Below are 16,443 nucleotides of genomic sequence, written 5' to 3' on the forward strand. Positions count from 1 at the left end.
TCACAAGAAACTATATACTCTCAAAATATTAAGTATTCCTATCAAAATGCTATCTTATCAGAATTACCAAATATATGTTTCTTCTTAGAGGGGAAAAATTAACTACTCACCCCTTCCCTGCTCTTATTCATCCCTCCCTCTACTATCTCCCCCCAGATACACATGTACACACACACACACACTCACACACACACACACTATTGTGTATGTGTTAGAGCCTTTAAAAGTTAGTTCTCTCTTTCAGATAAGATCTACATGGAAAAACACTAGCTAAAATAGTAATGCAAATTGTAGCAATTGCTACAGTGTTTCAGTAAAATCATACAAGAAAAGGTGTGTATGCTCTATTCATTTGGACTGCGACTTCATCGCTGAGTAGTGTTAAGACAGAACATAGCTATAGGTGTTGTCTTCCGGACAGATCTCTTGAGGACCCTGTGGACTTGACGGTGTTCCTGGCTCTTGATTTGCTTCGTCTTTTTCCTTCATTTCTGTAAATTCAAATAAAACACAAAATAACAGATTCAATAAACAATACTGATACAGTCATTTACTCACTTGGGAGAGGGAAGCCAGGCCACAGACCATGCACACACATTTTAGCTCGGTTAGATACTTAGATATTAAAATGCCATGTCACAGAAATGGTGTTTCTATACTCTTGGAATTTTTTTTTTTTTTTTTTAGTTTTTCAAACAGGGTTTCTCTGTGTAGCCCTGGGTGTCTTGGAACTCACTTTGTAGACCAGGCTGGCCTCGAACTCAAAGAGATCTGCCTGCCTCTGCCTTCCAAGTGCTGGGATTAAAGGTGTGTGCCACTACCTCCCAGTGGGATTCTTTTTTATAGAGACAATATGTGCTGTTTTTTAAAGATTTATATGTGTATTTGTGTGCTATGTTCATTTGTGTGCACCAGGTGTGTGCAGAAGCCCTTGGAGGGCTAGAAAAGGGCATTAGATCTCCTGGAATTAGAAGTACAGGCAGTTGTAAGCCACCAAATGGGTGCTGGAAACCAAACTTGAGTCTTCTACAAGAACAGTACATGCTCTTAACCACTAAGCCCTCTCTCCTCCAGTCCAAGGTGGGTTTTGTTCGATTGTTTTGTTTTTGAAGACAGAGTCTCATTATGTAGCCCCAGCTGTATGGAACTCACTATGTAGGCTGACCTGGAACTCACAGAGATCTGCCTGCCTCTGCCTCCTCAGTGCTAGGATTAAAGGTGTGTGCCAGCACCCCCAGCTCAGGATTCTGTGTTTTCAAAGAGGGGTCTCTCTCCTCTCTTTCTCTCTCCCTCGCTCCACACCCGCCCACCCCACCCCACCCCGTGATCTTTTTTAGGGCTGGGGAAATGACCAAGTGCTTAAGAGCACTTGCTACTCTTCCAGAGGACCAGCATTTGGTTTCAAGCAATAAAACCAACAAGCACAGTTACATAGTGAGCACTAGGTCACAAATCAAAAAAGAGCATTCTTTTGCACAGAATTAATCCTATTCCAGATTTGTTTCTCTTACTGTAATTTCTCAAAATGGGTAAATAGAATTTTCAGTTATTTACATTCTTTGGAAATATGCCAACAGAATGTTGGCCCCCTGAAAAAGACATTGTAGTTGAAAGGATCCAGTGCTATTCATGGCTCCCATTGAGATAACTGGCTACTGACAAAGACAGCTATAAATCACAGATTCTGAGCGAGTTGTTGCTACACAAATACCCTACCTTGAGAGAAAGCACAAGCGCCCTCACTGTCCTGCTGGGCATTAGGGTCCTGTCCTTGGGCCCCACCTGCTTCCTGGGTGTGTTCTGAAAGGTGGTCTTTGGGCCCATCCCTGTTCTCACTGGTCTTGATGGAGAGGTCTTCAGGCCCAGACATTTCATGGCAGGTTTCAGGGGAGTAGTACTCAAGCCCAGACATTGGTTGACATGTTTCCGGTGAATGGTCTTCAGGCCCAGGTGAGTCTTGAATTGTTTTATGAGAGGAGACTGTAGGCTCAGTGGGTCTGTAGGTCTCATGAAAAATGAATTCAGGTTCAACTGCTTCTTGGTGTGTTTTTGAAGAAATGTCTTCAGACACAGTGCATTCTTGTGTTTTAGAGAAGCAGCCTTCGGTCACAACCATTGCCTGATCTGCTTGGGAAGTTTTCTCTGGGGTGACTGATTTGGGGCATGTATCACGTGGACAGCCTTCAGGCACATCTGACTGGAGGGGTGCTTCAGGAGAGCTTCTCTCTGGGCCAACAGCATCTCCAAGTGTTGTCCAGGGAACAGCCGCCATCTCTTGATGTGTTTTCGAGGAGACTGCAGGTCTGGCCACATCTTGGCACATTTTCCATGTATGCTCTCGAAGCACAGCTGGTATTTGGCACATTTTAAGAGAGAGCACCTCGGGTCCAGCCATATCTTGAGGTACTTTGGAAGAAAGGTTTTGGGGCACAGCTGTTTCCTGGAACATTTTAGGAGAAAGCACCTTGGGTCCAACCATATCTTGGGGTACTTTGGAAGAATGGTTTTGGGGCACAGCTGTTTCCTGGAACATTTTAGGAGAGAGCACCTCGGGTCCAGCCATATCTTGGGGTACTTTGGAAGAAAGGTTTTGGGGCACAGCTGTTTCCTGGAACATTTTAGGAGAGAGCACCTCAGGTCCAGCCATATCTTGGGGTGCTTTGGAAGAATGGTTTTGGGGAACAGATGTTTCCTGGCACATTTTAGGAGAGAGCACCTCAGGCCCAGCCATATCTTGGGGTACTTTGGAAGAATGGTTTTGGGGAACAGATGTTTCCTGGCACATTTCAGGAGAGAGCACCTCGGGTTCATCTGGGCACATTTTAGAAGAATATTGAAGTACAGCTCTTTCTGGGTACGTGTTAGCAGAGAGGTCTTCAGGTTTGGCCCTGTGTCTGTGTGCTTGAGAATGGTTCTGTATTGCTAGATCCTGGCACTGAATGCTTTCTTGGTGTGTTTCAGAAAAGTATGCTGCAGGCACAGCTTTTGGGGGACACAGCACCAGTGGGAGGGCTTCAGTCACAGGGCTTACAGGGTGCTCCATTTCGTCCTCAGCAGGTTCCAACGCTTTCTGCATCCTTTGCTTCTCTGTTTGTGACTGAGGCTGTGCCCTCGCCTCTGTGCTCCTCTGTCTCTTCTGGCCTCTTGGGTTTCCTTTTCCTGTTCTTTGACACTTGCGTTTTTTCTGTTCTCTGCAGAGAGACCAGAATTAATGTCAGCAACAGGGCTACAGGGTCCAAATGAATGCTTCTGATATCCACCCCTGTCCTTGTGGCCCTGTTACATGATCTTAAATAAGCCCTTACTCCCCCAGACCTAGCTAGGTGTTCAACTGCTAAGAAAGGGTTCCTGTAGGACTTTATGGTTTCAAAGTTAAAGTGGTGTGTTTGTGTGTGTGTGTGTGTGTGTGTGTGTGTGTGTGTGTGTGTAATGGTGTGGTGTGTGTGGTGTGTGTATGTGTGTGTGTAATGGTGTGGTGTGTGTGTGGTGTGTGTGTGTAATGGTGTGGTGTGTGTGTAATGATGTGGTGTGTGTGGTGTGTGTATGTGTGTGTAATGGTGGTGTGTGTGTGTAATGGTGTGGTGTGTGTGTGGTGTGTGTGTATGTGTGTGTGTAATGGTGTGGTGTGTGTGTGTGTGTAATGGTGTGGTGTGTGTGGTGTGTGTAATGGTGTGGTGTGTGTGGTGTGTGTGTGTGTGTGGTGTGTGTGTGTGTGTGGTATGTGTGTGTAATGGTGTGTGTGTGGTGTGTGTGTGGTGTGTGCGTGCATGTGCATTGTGTAATGGGGGAGGGGAAGAGAGAGAGCACGTTTAGGGAGACATTAGTTCCCAGGGTAAAGGGCTCAACTGAGTTCTATCTTCAGCAGCCAGGTGAAAATATAGAGTATGTGGTGCCATGAGTTTGTAATCTCTGGACTGGAGAGGCAGAGATCCCTGGACCTTCCTGACCAGCTAATTGAACCCAATTGATAAACTCCAGGCCAATGAGAGACCCTGTCTCAAAGAAGGTGGATGGTGTTCCTGAAGATGACACTTGAGGTTATCTTCTGGCTAGGTCATACTTACCTTACAAACACACACACACACACACACACACACACACACACACACACACGCTCATGTACCTGCACATATACATGCATTAATAAGAAGGAGGGAGTGTGTTAACCCAACCTAAGACTGTATGAAAAAGCCTATGGAAACTCACTGCTTGGCAAGCTAGTTAAAATTTTAATTAGGACCGAGGAGATGGCTCAGCACTTACAGCCAAGCCTGATGACCTGAATTCATTCCCAGGATCCACACAGTGGGAGGAGAGAACTGACTCTCACAAGCTGTCCCCTGACCTCCACGTGCGTGGATGCACCCACACACTCCGTACTAGATAAATATAACTTAAAATATAACTTTAAGAAAGAGTTTGGATGGAGAGATAGCTTAACAGTTAAAAACTACATACTTTTTCCAAGTACTCAAATTCGGTCCCCAATATCCACATGGGCACCTTACAACTGCCTATAATGCCAGCTCCAGCGGGATCCCATGCACATCTGATCTCTGGGTGCACCTGCACTCATGTGCACACACCCCACACACACATACACATAATTTTTAAAATAATAATACATCTTTAAAATATAAAACAAAGCCAGTGAGATGGCTCGTGGGTAAAGGAACTTGCCACCAAGCCTGATTCATCACTGGGACCCTCATGGTGAACATAAAGAACCAACTACTGAAAGTTGTGCTCTGACTCTCTCTAATAAATTCTCTCTCTCTCTCAATAAATAATCATCATCATCTTCAAGGCCAGAGAGATGGTTCAGTGGTTAAGAGTATGTCTACACATGTAAACAAAACACTCATGCAGACAAAATAAAATGTGAAGTAATAATTTAAAATTTATTTTAAAAATACAAAAATACCCGAGTGGCCTAAAGTTTAGTCCATGCTCCCTCATAACTAGGACAAGTCATTCAACTTCTCCATTTCTTGGCTACCTTATAGGTAAGATGAGACTAATAATACCTTCCAGTTTTATGTGGTGCTATAAGAATTACATCCAACTTAGGTGAATGAATCACAAACACAGTATAAAGTAGAACTATGATATTACTATAAGAGCCTTCTCTAGTCTTTCCTAAGTCTCTGGCACTGTTGTGATTTACTTCTGCTACTTCAGGCTATGAGGTAGATGCTATTATCTCCATTGTGCAGAGGACAAAATTGAGGTGTGCTAAGATGTTCCATAAATTGCCCAAGGTCAATGACTAGGAAGTTGGGGGCATTAGGCTGGTCATTTTTGCTTATCAGCTGGGTCTTGCCCACCTGCCCTCTAATTTTGATGTGCATGGATGCTTTGCCTGCATGTACATCTTATGGGCGCAATGCTCTTGACTACTGAGCTGTCTCTTCAGGTCCTTGTTTTTGTGTGTCATTATGTGTTCTCACTAAGCCCTGTGAGGCCTAGAACTCATAACTTCCAACCAGTACTCTATTGAGTACTGGGATTACTCGTATACACTACCAAGTCAGGCCTTAGGCACCTTTTTTAATACCAGCAAAACCAAAAAAGGGTAGCAGGAACTACCCTGGATGGTCCAGCTTCAATGGCTGGAAACTGCCTCAGGGGATGGTAAAAACAACAGAGAAAGACATCAGGGGAATTTCTGTTGTCATGACTACGGCTGAGACATTAGGCAAGAGAGTTAACCCATTGGAGACTACTTTAAAAACAAACAAACAAAAATAAACATGTAAGCACTCGGGCACACCACCTCCTGACTTAGAGGATACTTGGGAAGGTGGTGTGGGCATGGGCATGGCATGACATGTAGCATTCACACCCATCCCTCTCCCGGGTAAAGAACCTACCCAAAGTTCCATTGTGACGTCTGCTTCTCCTGGGCTTCAGCTTTTCTCTTCCTGAGTTGTTCTCTGTTTCTCAAACTCCAGGTTCCAATGACATCTGCCAGGTGGAAAGGAAAGTTACTGGGGATCGTGACCGTGCCCTGGGGGGTGCCTCAGTAAGTATCCCTCCACACAAGTTTTATTTATCTAGTTATTACTTAGAAATCTTATTATTTCATGTGCATAGGTGTTTTGTCTGCATGTATGTCTGTGTACCACATGTATGCCCGGTGCCCAAGGGTGCCAAAGGAGGCCATCAGATACCTTGGACCTGGAGTTAGAGACCGTTAAGAATCACTATGTGGATGCAGGGAATTGAACCCAGGTCCTCTGAAGATCAGCAAGTGCTCTTAACTACTAAGCCATTTTTCCAGTCCCTACAGAATTTTAGACCCCCCCCCTTTCCTGAGTTTTGCCCTTGTTTTTTGAGTTCAAAGACCGTGTCCTCCTTATTCTTGCACCTTCAGAGAATGTGGACGAGATTTTTTTTTCTTTTCTTGAGACAGGGTCTCACACTGTAACCCTGGCCTGGAACTTGCTTTGTAGAACAGGCTGGCCTCAGACTCTCAGAGATCCACCTGTCTCTGCACCTGGAGTGCTAGGATTAGAGCCGTGTGGTAACACACCCAGTGTAGCAGACCTTTAGTGAGCATATGAGTGTGAAAAGCTTCGAGACCTACACAGACAATATTGTTCATAAGTGTACTGTTGATCTACTGACTTATTCAAAATAAATTTATATTTGTACAAGTAATTAAAAAAATAGGTCATGTTTGGTCATCTTTGTCCTACTAACCTGTTTTCATTGTATTCCCCATTTCCATCCAGGCCATACATTATACAAAGTAGTTATGATAACAAACCATGATTCTATCTTTTATTAATCTAACTTAAATAAAAACCAGTTCCTTGACACAGCCTTCTACACTATAATTTTCCTGTGACATGGTGCTGAAGCTAGCTGATATGTTCTCTAGCCAGTCACTCCACTCATGGGAAGCACGTAGCATGTCACTACTGATTTTTTCCTTATGTATCAAACTCTACTAATATCCAACCGATAGCTAGGCAGTGGTGGCACACAACACATCTTTAATCCCAGAACTCAGGAGATAGAGGCAGGCAGATCTCTGAGTTCTAGACCAGACAGGGCTACACAGAGAAATCCTGTCTGCCTATAAATAAACAAACAAACAAACAAATAAATAAGTAAATAAACTGAAATAAGCATTTTCACTCATATAACTGCTTTTTTCCCCTTTTGTAGGGAGGAGTGGTAGATAGGGTACATCCTGTCTAGAGGGATCTGTTACATCCGTGGTTGGCCTTGAATTCCCTATCCTAAGCCTCCAGAGAGCTCCACCACACCCTGCTCAACTTAGGCTTTTATTATTAGATTTTGCCCTTAGGAATGTGTTTCTTAAAATTATTCGACATCATATGGGTGCTATGAAGAGCAAATTCCGGCCTGGGCTGGTGGTTAAGTGGGGCTTGCAATACTAGTTTGCAGGGCCTGGGACAGGGATCCCCAAAGCAAACTGGCTAGGTAGACTAGTCAAATTGGCAAGCTCTGGGTCCAGGTTTGACACTCCAACTCAATAAATAAAGTAGAGAATGATGAAGGAAAAAGACACTTGGATGTCAGCCTCTGGCCTATACACACACACACACACACACACACACACAGGTCCACATACATGCAGATATGCATCACACACAGGAAGTTTGCAAGAAAATATTTTTAAGAAGTCTGTGGCTACCTAAATTTGAGAAAAACTTGTAGGTCTTTGAGACTGCCCCCTCAGCCTGTGGGGTGTCCAGCCTGCACGGGGACTCCACGGAAGGAAATGCCCTTGGATCAGGACACTTTTGTTCTTAGGACAAGAGTTCTTTCTTCTTTCTTTCTTTCTTTAGTTCATTCTACCCTTCCTTCCTTCTTTTTCTTTCTCTTTCTTTTTCCTTTTTTTTCCTTTTTTTTCTGTTAGTACTGGGAATTGAACCTAGGGCTTCACACATGCTAGGCAAGCATTATGCTATTGAGCTTTGTTCCCAGCCCAGGGATTCTGGATGAGGAAAAATTATATTTTTACAAACCTCTAATTAAATTTACATTTTCCTTCAAAGTGTGAATGTAAGTAAAAACCATAATGGTCTTAGCAGTGTGGCACTTTATCACTCAAATAAATTACAGAATTTTTTCCTATATGACACAACAATTCTTTTTGTTTGTTTGTTTTTTGTTTTGTTTTTTTGAGACAGGGTTTCTCTATGTAGCTTTGCACCTTTGCTGGAACTTGCTTTAGAGACCAGGCTGGCCTCAAACTCACAAAGATCTGCCTTCCTCTGCCTCCCGAGTGCTGGGATTAAAGGTGTGTGCCACCACCACCCAGCGACACTACAATTCTTGCACATAGCTTCAGTGATCACTTGTGGATATGGGTCTGTTGGATTTGATACTATGTTTATACTGTATCACATGACTTAATGCATCTATAATAAACACATACTTTGCTGTATCACAATTTTAGCAATCTTGATAACTATCTTAATACAATAATAACCTTTGTAATCACATGTATTTAATATTTTTTTATTTCAAGGAAGGATATATAGATTCATCAGAAGCTAAAAGTTTTCATACTGTTCCCTAGGATATCTCAGAGCCCAGGGTTCCACAAAACATTTTGAGAAATGCTGCTTTAGAACAGACCTTAAGATAAATTAGAAGCCAAAAGAGTGAGCATCAGACAGATCAGGCCCTGGTGGAGCTCCTGTTACCACATCCTTCTAGATGTCCTGCCCGCTTGTTTTGCCACAGAACAGGAGTGTCCTGGATATTTTCGCTATCTCTCATTTAAGAGACTTTCTCACTAACAGTTTGTTTACAGCCTATGCGTTCTTAGCATCAAAATGCAGCTCATCAGTTCAGCTCATCTTCCCACGGACATACCCCACTGCTGCTTTTTATCCAACCTGTACCCAGTCAATAAAAGAGGAAAATGATGTGTCCCCCACAGCCACCACCTCCGAAGGTCTGTCATTACCTGGAGCATGGGCTCTCCGTGGATGAGGTTCAGGTGTTTGGGGGAACTTCAGAGGAGATCCATCCTTTCCCACGTCCATTTTGCCACAGCGCCTTCTTGGTATTCTCTCTGACTTCAGAAGCACCCTAAAAGCTTTTTTTAAATGTCAAAACTAACACTTAAAAACACACATACACACACAAGTGCTTGTCACTTCCCGCCAAAAAGTTTTATCTGGTTAGACCACAACTGTGGGCAAATTCCACTTTCTTTATCACACTGCACAGGTGTGAAAGGGGAAATGGCTTGTGCTGGCCCTGTCATCCTGCAAGCTTGATATTTATATAGGGAACCCCTCTGGTACAGTCTGGCATGTGCAGCCTCCCGCCCAGCATGTGGCTCCTTGTGCCAGCATGTGCCTGGATTCCTTTTAAGGCATCAAATGACTGGGGGCTATGCACTCCAGGGATTTTTTTTTTTTTCTCTATGAATGGAGATGTCCAAGTACAGAAAGAACCCTGGGTCTAGGTTCTGACCAACTGAGTGGCCCAGAGCAGCCCACAGCTCTATCCTATACCTCTATTTGCAAAGTGAGTAAATAGTCACTGTCTTGCCTATTTCATACATTTCTTATGACAGTGAAGATTATGGAGTTATCTATTGATTAACCTTCCTGGGTGTGGCTCTTTTCACCGTAACCTATTGCAAACTATTAGCAAGCCTTGCAGTATATGTGCCTAGAATAGACAGTAAACAGACACAAAGCCCTAACTAGGCATCCAAAGCTAATCTTTACACTTGCGCTCACCTGTTCAGAATGACTAGTGAAACCCGCTGTTAATTCACCTAGGGAAAGCTGGAAAACCTCTCTGAGTGAAAAGACACAGCATTATGAAATGAAGCTGAAATCAAAGGAACTGTTCTCTCTCCAATGGATCACCAGGTGAAGGAGAGGGGCACAGGGGACCGTGGCTTAGCCAAGGAGGGAACAGAGAGGACGAGGTCAGGAGACACAGGGCCCACCCATTGTGTTCTGGATCCAAACTAAGAGGGAAAAGGTTTGGATTCCAGAGCCACCCTAGTTCAGTACAGACCTGGACTACGGACACCATAGCTCTGGCTTTGTGGGTCTGCAGGGATGCTAAAATCCCCCCAGCTATGTAAGACATCTTCCATAAGCCTCACACACTGATAAGTGGCACTTTCGGTATCTAACTTGCTGAACCTCAAAAATGTTAATGAAAGTTTGGGCCCAGCATAGTGGCACACACTGTCATCCTGGAACTTGGATGGCAGAAGGATCAGAAATTCAAGGCTGAGCCAGGCAGCAGCAGCACACACCTTTAATCCCAACACTCGGGAGACAGAGCCAGGTGGATCGCTGTGAGTTCGAGGCCAGCCTGGTCTACAGAGCGAGATCCAGGACAGCCAGAGCGGCACAGAGATACCCTGTCTCGAAAAACCAAAAAAAAGAAGAAGTTCAAGGTCATCCTCAGCTATATAAGGAGTTAGAGGTCAGCCTGGGCTACACAAGAACTCTCTCTCTCTCTCTCTCTCTCTCTCTCTCTCTCTCTCTCTCTCTCTCCCCCCCCCCCCCCCGGCTCTGCTCACCTTCTCTCTTTGTGCACACATGTACGTATAGACCATCACTAAAATACATATAAAGGTGTAATCAGAGAATGTGGTGGTACACATGAGTTTCTTAGTGAGTTTAAATTATAACTTCATCTGCCAAATTCTAGTTCCTTTTTTTTTCTTGTTTGCTTTGAGGCAAGATCTCCTTACACAGTCCAAACAGACCTCTACTCACAAACCTCCTGCCTCAGCTTCTGAGTGCTGATTGCATATGTGTGTCAGCATGCTAGCTGAGTAAGAAGTTTTTAGATATCCTGAAGAGCATAGAGAATGATACAGCAAGCGTCCAAGTTCCTGCCCCGGAATTGTGTCTTTGTACTGAGTGAGCAAGACTTACGCTTCATTGTGTTTCTTAGTCCCCTGACCTTTCTCTTATGTAAGCCACTAAAAGTTCAGGTAACTCTGGCGGGGGTGGGAGAGCTGGTCTGAGGAGCCTCATAGAGAATAATAACAGGTATTTTCTGTAATTTACCTTTTAAATTTTTTGAATTTTTCATGTCTAGGATTAAAGGTCTCAATATAATTTTGAAAATTATATGTTTTATGATCTAGACCAGAATTTTGAATGTTGTAAGTTTTTTGTTTGTTTTGTTTTGTTTTGTTTCAGACAGGGTCTCTCTACACAGCCCTGATTGTCCTGGAACTCAGTATGTAGACCAGGCTGGCCTATAACTCACAGAGTTCTGCCTGCCTCTGCTTCCTGAGTGCTGGGATTAAAGGTGTGTGCCACCATGTCTGGCACTAGAATGTTTTAATTCTTAATAGTTGGGTGATAGTTCAATATAACAATGTTATAGACTCCTTCTGAGAAGAACACTTTCAGAGGATGGCAGAGGCACCTCTAAATTGGGTTTTCTCCAGAGCTCTTGACACCTGTTCAGGAATGTAGCAGACTAGACAGGATGTCCACTCTGTGCTACCTTTTGAGCAAAATCATCAGGCTACAGAAGTGGGCAATAGAGTCCTCAAGCTCTGAGTACTCAAAGGGGACAGAGGACATGTTTTTGGTTTTATGTATGTCAGAGTTTAATGTATCCCAGGATGAGTTTTGAACATCTGATCCTTCTCTCTCCATCTCCCAAGTGCCAGGAGGACTGGAATTACAAGTGAGCACCACCAGGACCTTTCAGTGCTGAAATGGAGCCTAGGACTTCATGAATGCAAGAACTCTACCAGCTGAGCCCTATTGCCAGCCCAAGGACACACGTCTTTTGTTGTTGTTGTTGTTGTTGTTGTTGTTAAGGGCACCCATCTTTACTGGAAGGAAATAGAACTTAGATCCTTTGTGCCCCATAATGACTCCCCAAGACCATTCATTCTCTGCCTCTGCCTCACTTTCCTTGTATCTAAAATGGTGTGAAGAGACCTCCAGAGGGTGGGGTCTCAAGTTAACAACCTGAGGTGATGCTGGGCGGGGGAGACCAGTGGAGACACTTTGGAGGGAACTAGATTGGAAGCCAGGCAAGGTGTCTCTGGTGTGATAAACAGTCAAGAGCGGGAAACCGGGACAGAAGTAACCACACTGTTTTTTTGCAAGCTTAACTTATGGTCCCTCCATCTACAGAAAAGTCCAGCTTTATTCCCAGAATGTGAGAGGCTAAGCATTCTACCTGTAAGGCCAGATCTTTTTAACGAAAGCTGCATTAGTCTAGAGATACAGGCATATAATCTCCCTCTAGGCCACAAACTCTTGGCAGGATAGGAAAGTACCAGTCTTGAGTCAACTGTCCCCATCTTGAAGGAGGCTTGGTCCCAGTCATCTCTGTAAGCACCCGCACTGCTGTGTGTAGAGACAGCTTCCTGGAACGAGGGGCAGCTTGGCTGCTGTGATTTCCTTACAACAGTGCCATCAGCCATTCTAGAATTCTTTCTACTGTCATTCTCCCAATGCCCAGCCCTCAGGAAGCTGAAGTAAGAGGGTAGGAAGTGTAAGGCCACCCTAAGCTACTAGTAAGACCTGCTTAGAGTTAGAAAAGAAAGTTCCTGACATTATCTAGTGTTCAGTTTTTGTCTTGTCTTGTTTTGTTTCATTGTTTTTGTTTGTTTATGTTTGGTTTTTTGAGACAGGGTTTCTCTGTGTAGCCTTGGCTGTCCTGGAACTCTCTCTGTAAACCAGGCTAGCCTATAACTCAGAGATCTGCCATCCTCTGCCTCCTGAGTGCCAGGATTAAAGGCATGGGCCACCACTGCGCAGCATAGTTCACAGTTTTTAAGAGGAACAGAAAGCAAGTAATATCAGTGCATCTAATGACACAAATAGCCAGGAATGCAGGGGTAAAAATAAGGAAATGGGGCTAGCCGGGCGTTGGTGCGCACGCCTTTAATCCCAGCACTCGGGAGGCAGAGGCAGGCGGATCTCTGTGAGTTGAAGGCCAGCCTGGTCTACAGAGAGATATCCAGGAAAGGTACAAAACTACACAGAGAAACCCTGTCTTGAAAAACAAAAACAAAAACAAACAAAAAAAACAAAAAACAAAACAAAAAAACAAAACAAAACAAAAAAAAACAAAAAACAACAAAAAAAAAATGCTTAGAATGTTTTAGGGTTGGGGATTTAGCTCAGTGGTAGAGCACTTGCCTAGCAAGCACAAGGCTCTGGGTTCAGTCCTCAGCTCCAAAAAATAATAATAAAAGAAAAGAAAAAGAAAAAAGTTAAAAAAAAAGAATGAAGGGAAGTCAGTGGTGGCGGCTGCTGACTGCTGCCTTTAAGTAATGTGGGAGCATGAGGCTAGACTTGAGGAAGAAGAAGAACCAGGGTGCTGACAGCGTAGAGGCCTCCCAGGAGAGGACCTGAGGAGAGAGAGGGATAAGGAGAAGGCTCAGAGGGTACCTACTGGGATAGGCAGCCATGGACGGTCTGAGCAGAAGCCTAATACAATTTGACTCCCGACTCTAAAGGATGGTTCTGGTTCCTGTGTGGGCTGGGAAGAAGGTGAAGCAGGGAGAGCAGTCAGAAGAGCATTTCCATGATCCTCGTGAGAGATGACAAAGTTTGAACTTCAGCAGGGATGGAGAAGCGGCGGTCAGAAAATAACACCGTGGCCATGTTAATTTACAAATGGGATGTGGGTTGAAAAAACCAAAGACAAGGGTCTGGGTCTGATGGAGCTGTCATTGCCGGGAGGGGAAGACAAGCAGTATAATATGAATGTGCTGCCCCAGAGGGAGAGCACAGCCAGCGGGAATGGCCAAGAGACTGAGAACTGGAAAAGCCGGATGTGCAGGAAGCCAGATGCAAGGTTCTTTAGTTGGGGAAGACTGATGTCTCCCTAAACTTCGTGTCAGATTTTGCTGGTGTGAAGTAAAGGAAGGCCCTAACAATTTCTTTCCTAACAATTCAATTCAGTTAATTACAGACTATGGCACCCAAGGAGGTTAAATATAGATTTGGCTGTAGACATACAGGTTAGACCAGATACATAATTTGCTGAGGCCCAGGGTAAAATGAAAACCCAGGTCTCTTCCTTTGAACATCATTCAAATGTTAATGTGCGCACTGTACTGACGCTATTGTGAGAGTCATTTTGCTCAGGAGCTAAAATTATGTTGCCATCCTGCCTGATGCTAGGGGCTCTGTGCTTGAAGCATGTTTCTGCGTGCAACGAGCCAAGGCTGTTTCGTGAGCATGCTGAGCTGGAAGGAGAAGAGTCTGTCCACACAGCACCTGTAAACTCAACAGGGTCCCCAAGTAGAGGAGCCTACTTGGAAGGAGCTGCCCATCACTATGGAGACGGTGCTGGCTGCAGGGCACGCCTCACAGGGTACCTAGGCGGGCTCAAGGGCTTTATCTTTCTTCAGGCTGGGCCATCAGAAGTCACAGTTCTGACCCTTAGAAATAGCTCCCAGGAATTTTGCCAAAATCAGATCAAGTTTTCACTTGTTGGTGACTGTACTTCAGCGGAGAGTGACCCTGTCCTGTTTGCTCATCACAGGTCTTTTGAAAGGCAGTCCCCTGGGTCGGCTCTGTCAATTCACTTCTCTCCTTCTTTTCTCTTTCTTTCTTTTTTCTTTTCCTTCTTTCTTTTCTTTTTCTTTTCGACACAGGGTTTCTCTGTGTAACTCTGGCTGCCCTGGATCTTGCTCTGTAGACCAGGCTGGCCCCAAACTCACAGAGATCCACCTGCCCCTGCTTCTGGAGTGCTGGGATTAAAGTTGTGCTCCACCACACCTGGTGCACTTTTTCTTCCTTCCTTCCTTCCTTCCTTCCTCCCTTCCTCCCTCCCTCCCTCCCTCCCTCCCTCCCTCTCTCCCTCCCTCCTCTTTCTCCTTCCTTCCTTCCTTCCTTCCTTCCTTCCATTCTTTCTTTCTTTCTTTCTTTCTTTCTTTCTTCCTTTCTTCCTTTCTTCCTTTCTTTCTTCCTTTCCTTCTTTCTTCCTTTTCTTTTCTCTTCTAGACAGGGTCTCACTGAGTAGTCCAGCAGGCTGGACTTGACTTCACAGAATTCAGTCTGAGCCGCCTCCCGAGTACTGTTACAGGTGCTCTCCATCAGGCCCGGCTCACTCATCTGGAACACCACCACACCTTTGCTGTAGTTTCCCAGGGGACACTCACTCTCTTAGTCACAACCATCTGAAACCGCCACCAAATATTTGAAACCATACACGGCCACTGATGAAGTTGGCTATTTAGACCCCAAGACAGGATCAGTCACTTGTCATCATTATATTGAGTTTTTTTTTTTTTTTGAGCTGAGGATCGAACCCAGGGCCTTGTGCTTGCAGGCAAGCGCTCTACCACTGAGCTAAATCCCCAACCTTTATTATCATTATATATCACCCATTTATACCTGCCACAATTCTTTGGTTCACCAATAACCATTTGTAACCTGAACTCATCTTTTCTCTCTATGAAGGTAATCCAATCCATCTATCCATCAAGATTGGAATATTGTTTTTGTTTTTTGTTTTTTGTTTTGTTGTTGTTTTTGGATTTTCCAGACAGTGTTTCTCTGCATAGCCCTGGCTGTCTTGGAACTCACTCTGTAGACCAAGCTGGCCTCAAACTCAGAGATCTGCCTGCCTTTGCCTCCCAAGTGCTTGGGATTAAAGGCATGCGCCACCACACCTAGTTCAATATTGCTATTTTTGTATAAATTAACCTTCAAAATTCTTGGCAGAAAAAGCTTAGACTTGGAATAAAAATTTTTTGCCCATAAGCAGGCAGTCAGGCAGGCAGACAGACAGACAGACAGACAGACAGCACATGCAGAGCCCCAATACTCACTCCTCCATCATAACTATTCCACCCTTTAGTATACATAGCCAGGGAGAGAAAAGACCAGATACTATTCTATCCTGCTCACTGGTTGGCCAGATCATCCAGGAAGAGTGTGCAGTGACCAAGTTCTACTCAAGGGCTAAGCATGGTGGGGCAGAAGGGGCAGTGTTGAAGCCCACGCACACCCAGGTTGGGAGGAAGCCAGGCTGAGTCCAGTGGAAGAGAGTTCCTGGGTCCTGCTGTGATTTCCGAGATGGAATCAATGACCAGGAAAGACAGCCAATGCAGGAGCTAAGGTCAGCAATCAGTGTGCCCAGTGGGAGGGAAGAGGCAAGAAGAGGACCAGCAAGGGTCACCGAAAGGACAAGGCTAGGAGGAAGAGATGGCAACATCTAGGGACATAACTGGACCCCCAGCTTCGGGGTTCCACATGGTGGCCATATGCTAACTTGGCCTGGGGTTGTGTCGTAGCTTGGAGGTGAGTTGCGTTCCAAAGGCCGTGAGTTAAAGGCTTGGTTCCCAGGTGACAGCAGTTTTGGGAAGGGGGAAGCATGAGGTACAGCCTCGTCAGAGGAAGGCGGTCACTTGGCTGCCCTGGAAGAGTGTATCTTGTCTCTGGCACACCCCCTTTACTTCCTGATTCTCCTGATAGCTCCTTC

The 16,443-nt window shown here is 44.8% G+C and overlaps 1 protein-coding gene across 1 annotated transcript; it reads right to left on the reverse strand.

Annotated features, from left to right (window-relative positions):
• Positions 1 to 381: 381 nt before the first annotated feature.
• On the reverse strand, positions 382 to 9,032 carry Hemgn (hemogen). The gene is made up of 5 exons (XM_036178545.1): positions 8,954 to 9,032; positions 5,874 to 5,967; positions 2,633 to 3,191; positions 1,717 to 2,464; positions 382 to 491 (listed from the first exon to the last, which is right to left on the reverse strand). Exons 1-5 carry the CDS (start codon positions 9,030 to 9,032, stop codon positions 382 to 384), a joined length of 1,590 nt encoding a protein of 529 aa, XP_036034438.1.
• Positions 9,033 to 16,443: the final 7,411 nt, after the last annotated feature.

Source organism: Onychomys torridus, chromosome 2, assembly GCF_903995425.1.
Source record: "Onychomys torridus chromosome 2, mOncTor1.1, whole genome shotgun sequence".
Lineage (NCBI taxonomy): Eukaryota > Metazoa > Chordata > Mammalia > Rodentia > Cricetidae > Onychomys > Onychomys torridus.

What these genes read in the sequence shown, in the direction of transcription:
- Hemgn (XM_036178545.1), bottom strand. Translation starts at nt 9,032, where the DNA reads ATGGACGTGGGAAAGGATGGATCTCCTCTGAAGTTCCCCCAAACACCT. An exon ending in ACGTCACAATGGAACTTTGG is followed by an intron (nt 3,192 to 5,873) that starts GTAGGTTCTTTA and finishes GTCTCTCTGCAG; the next exon opens with AGAACAGAAAAAACGCAAGT. An exon ending in CGCTTGTGCTTTCTCTCAAG is followed by an intron (nt 492 to 1,716) that starts GTAGGGTATTTG and finishes TTGAATTTACAG; the next exon opens with AAATGAAGGAAAAAGACGAA.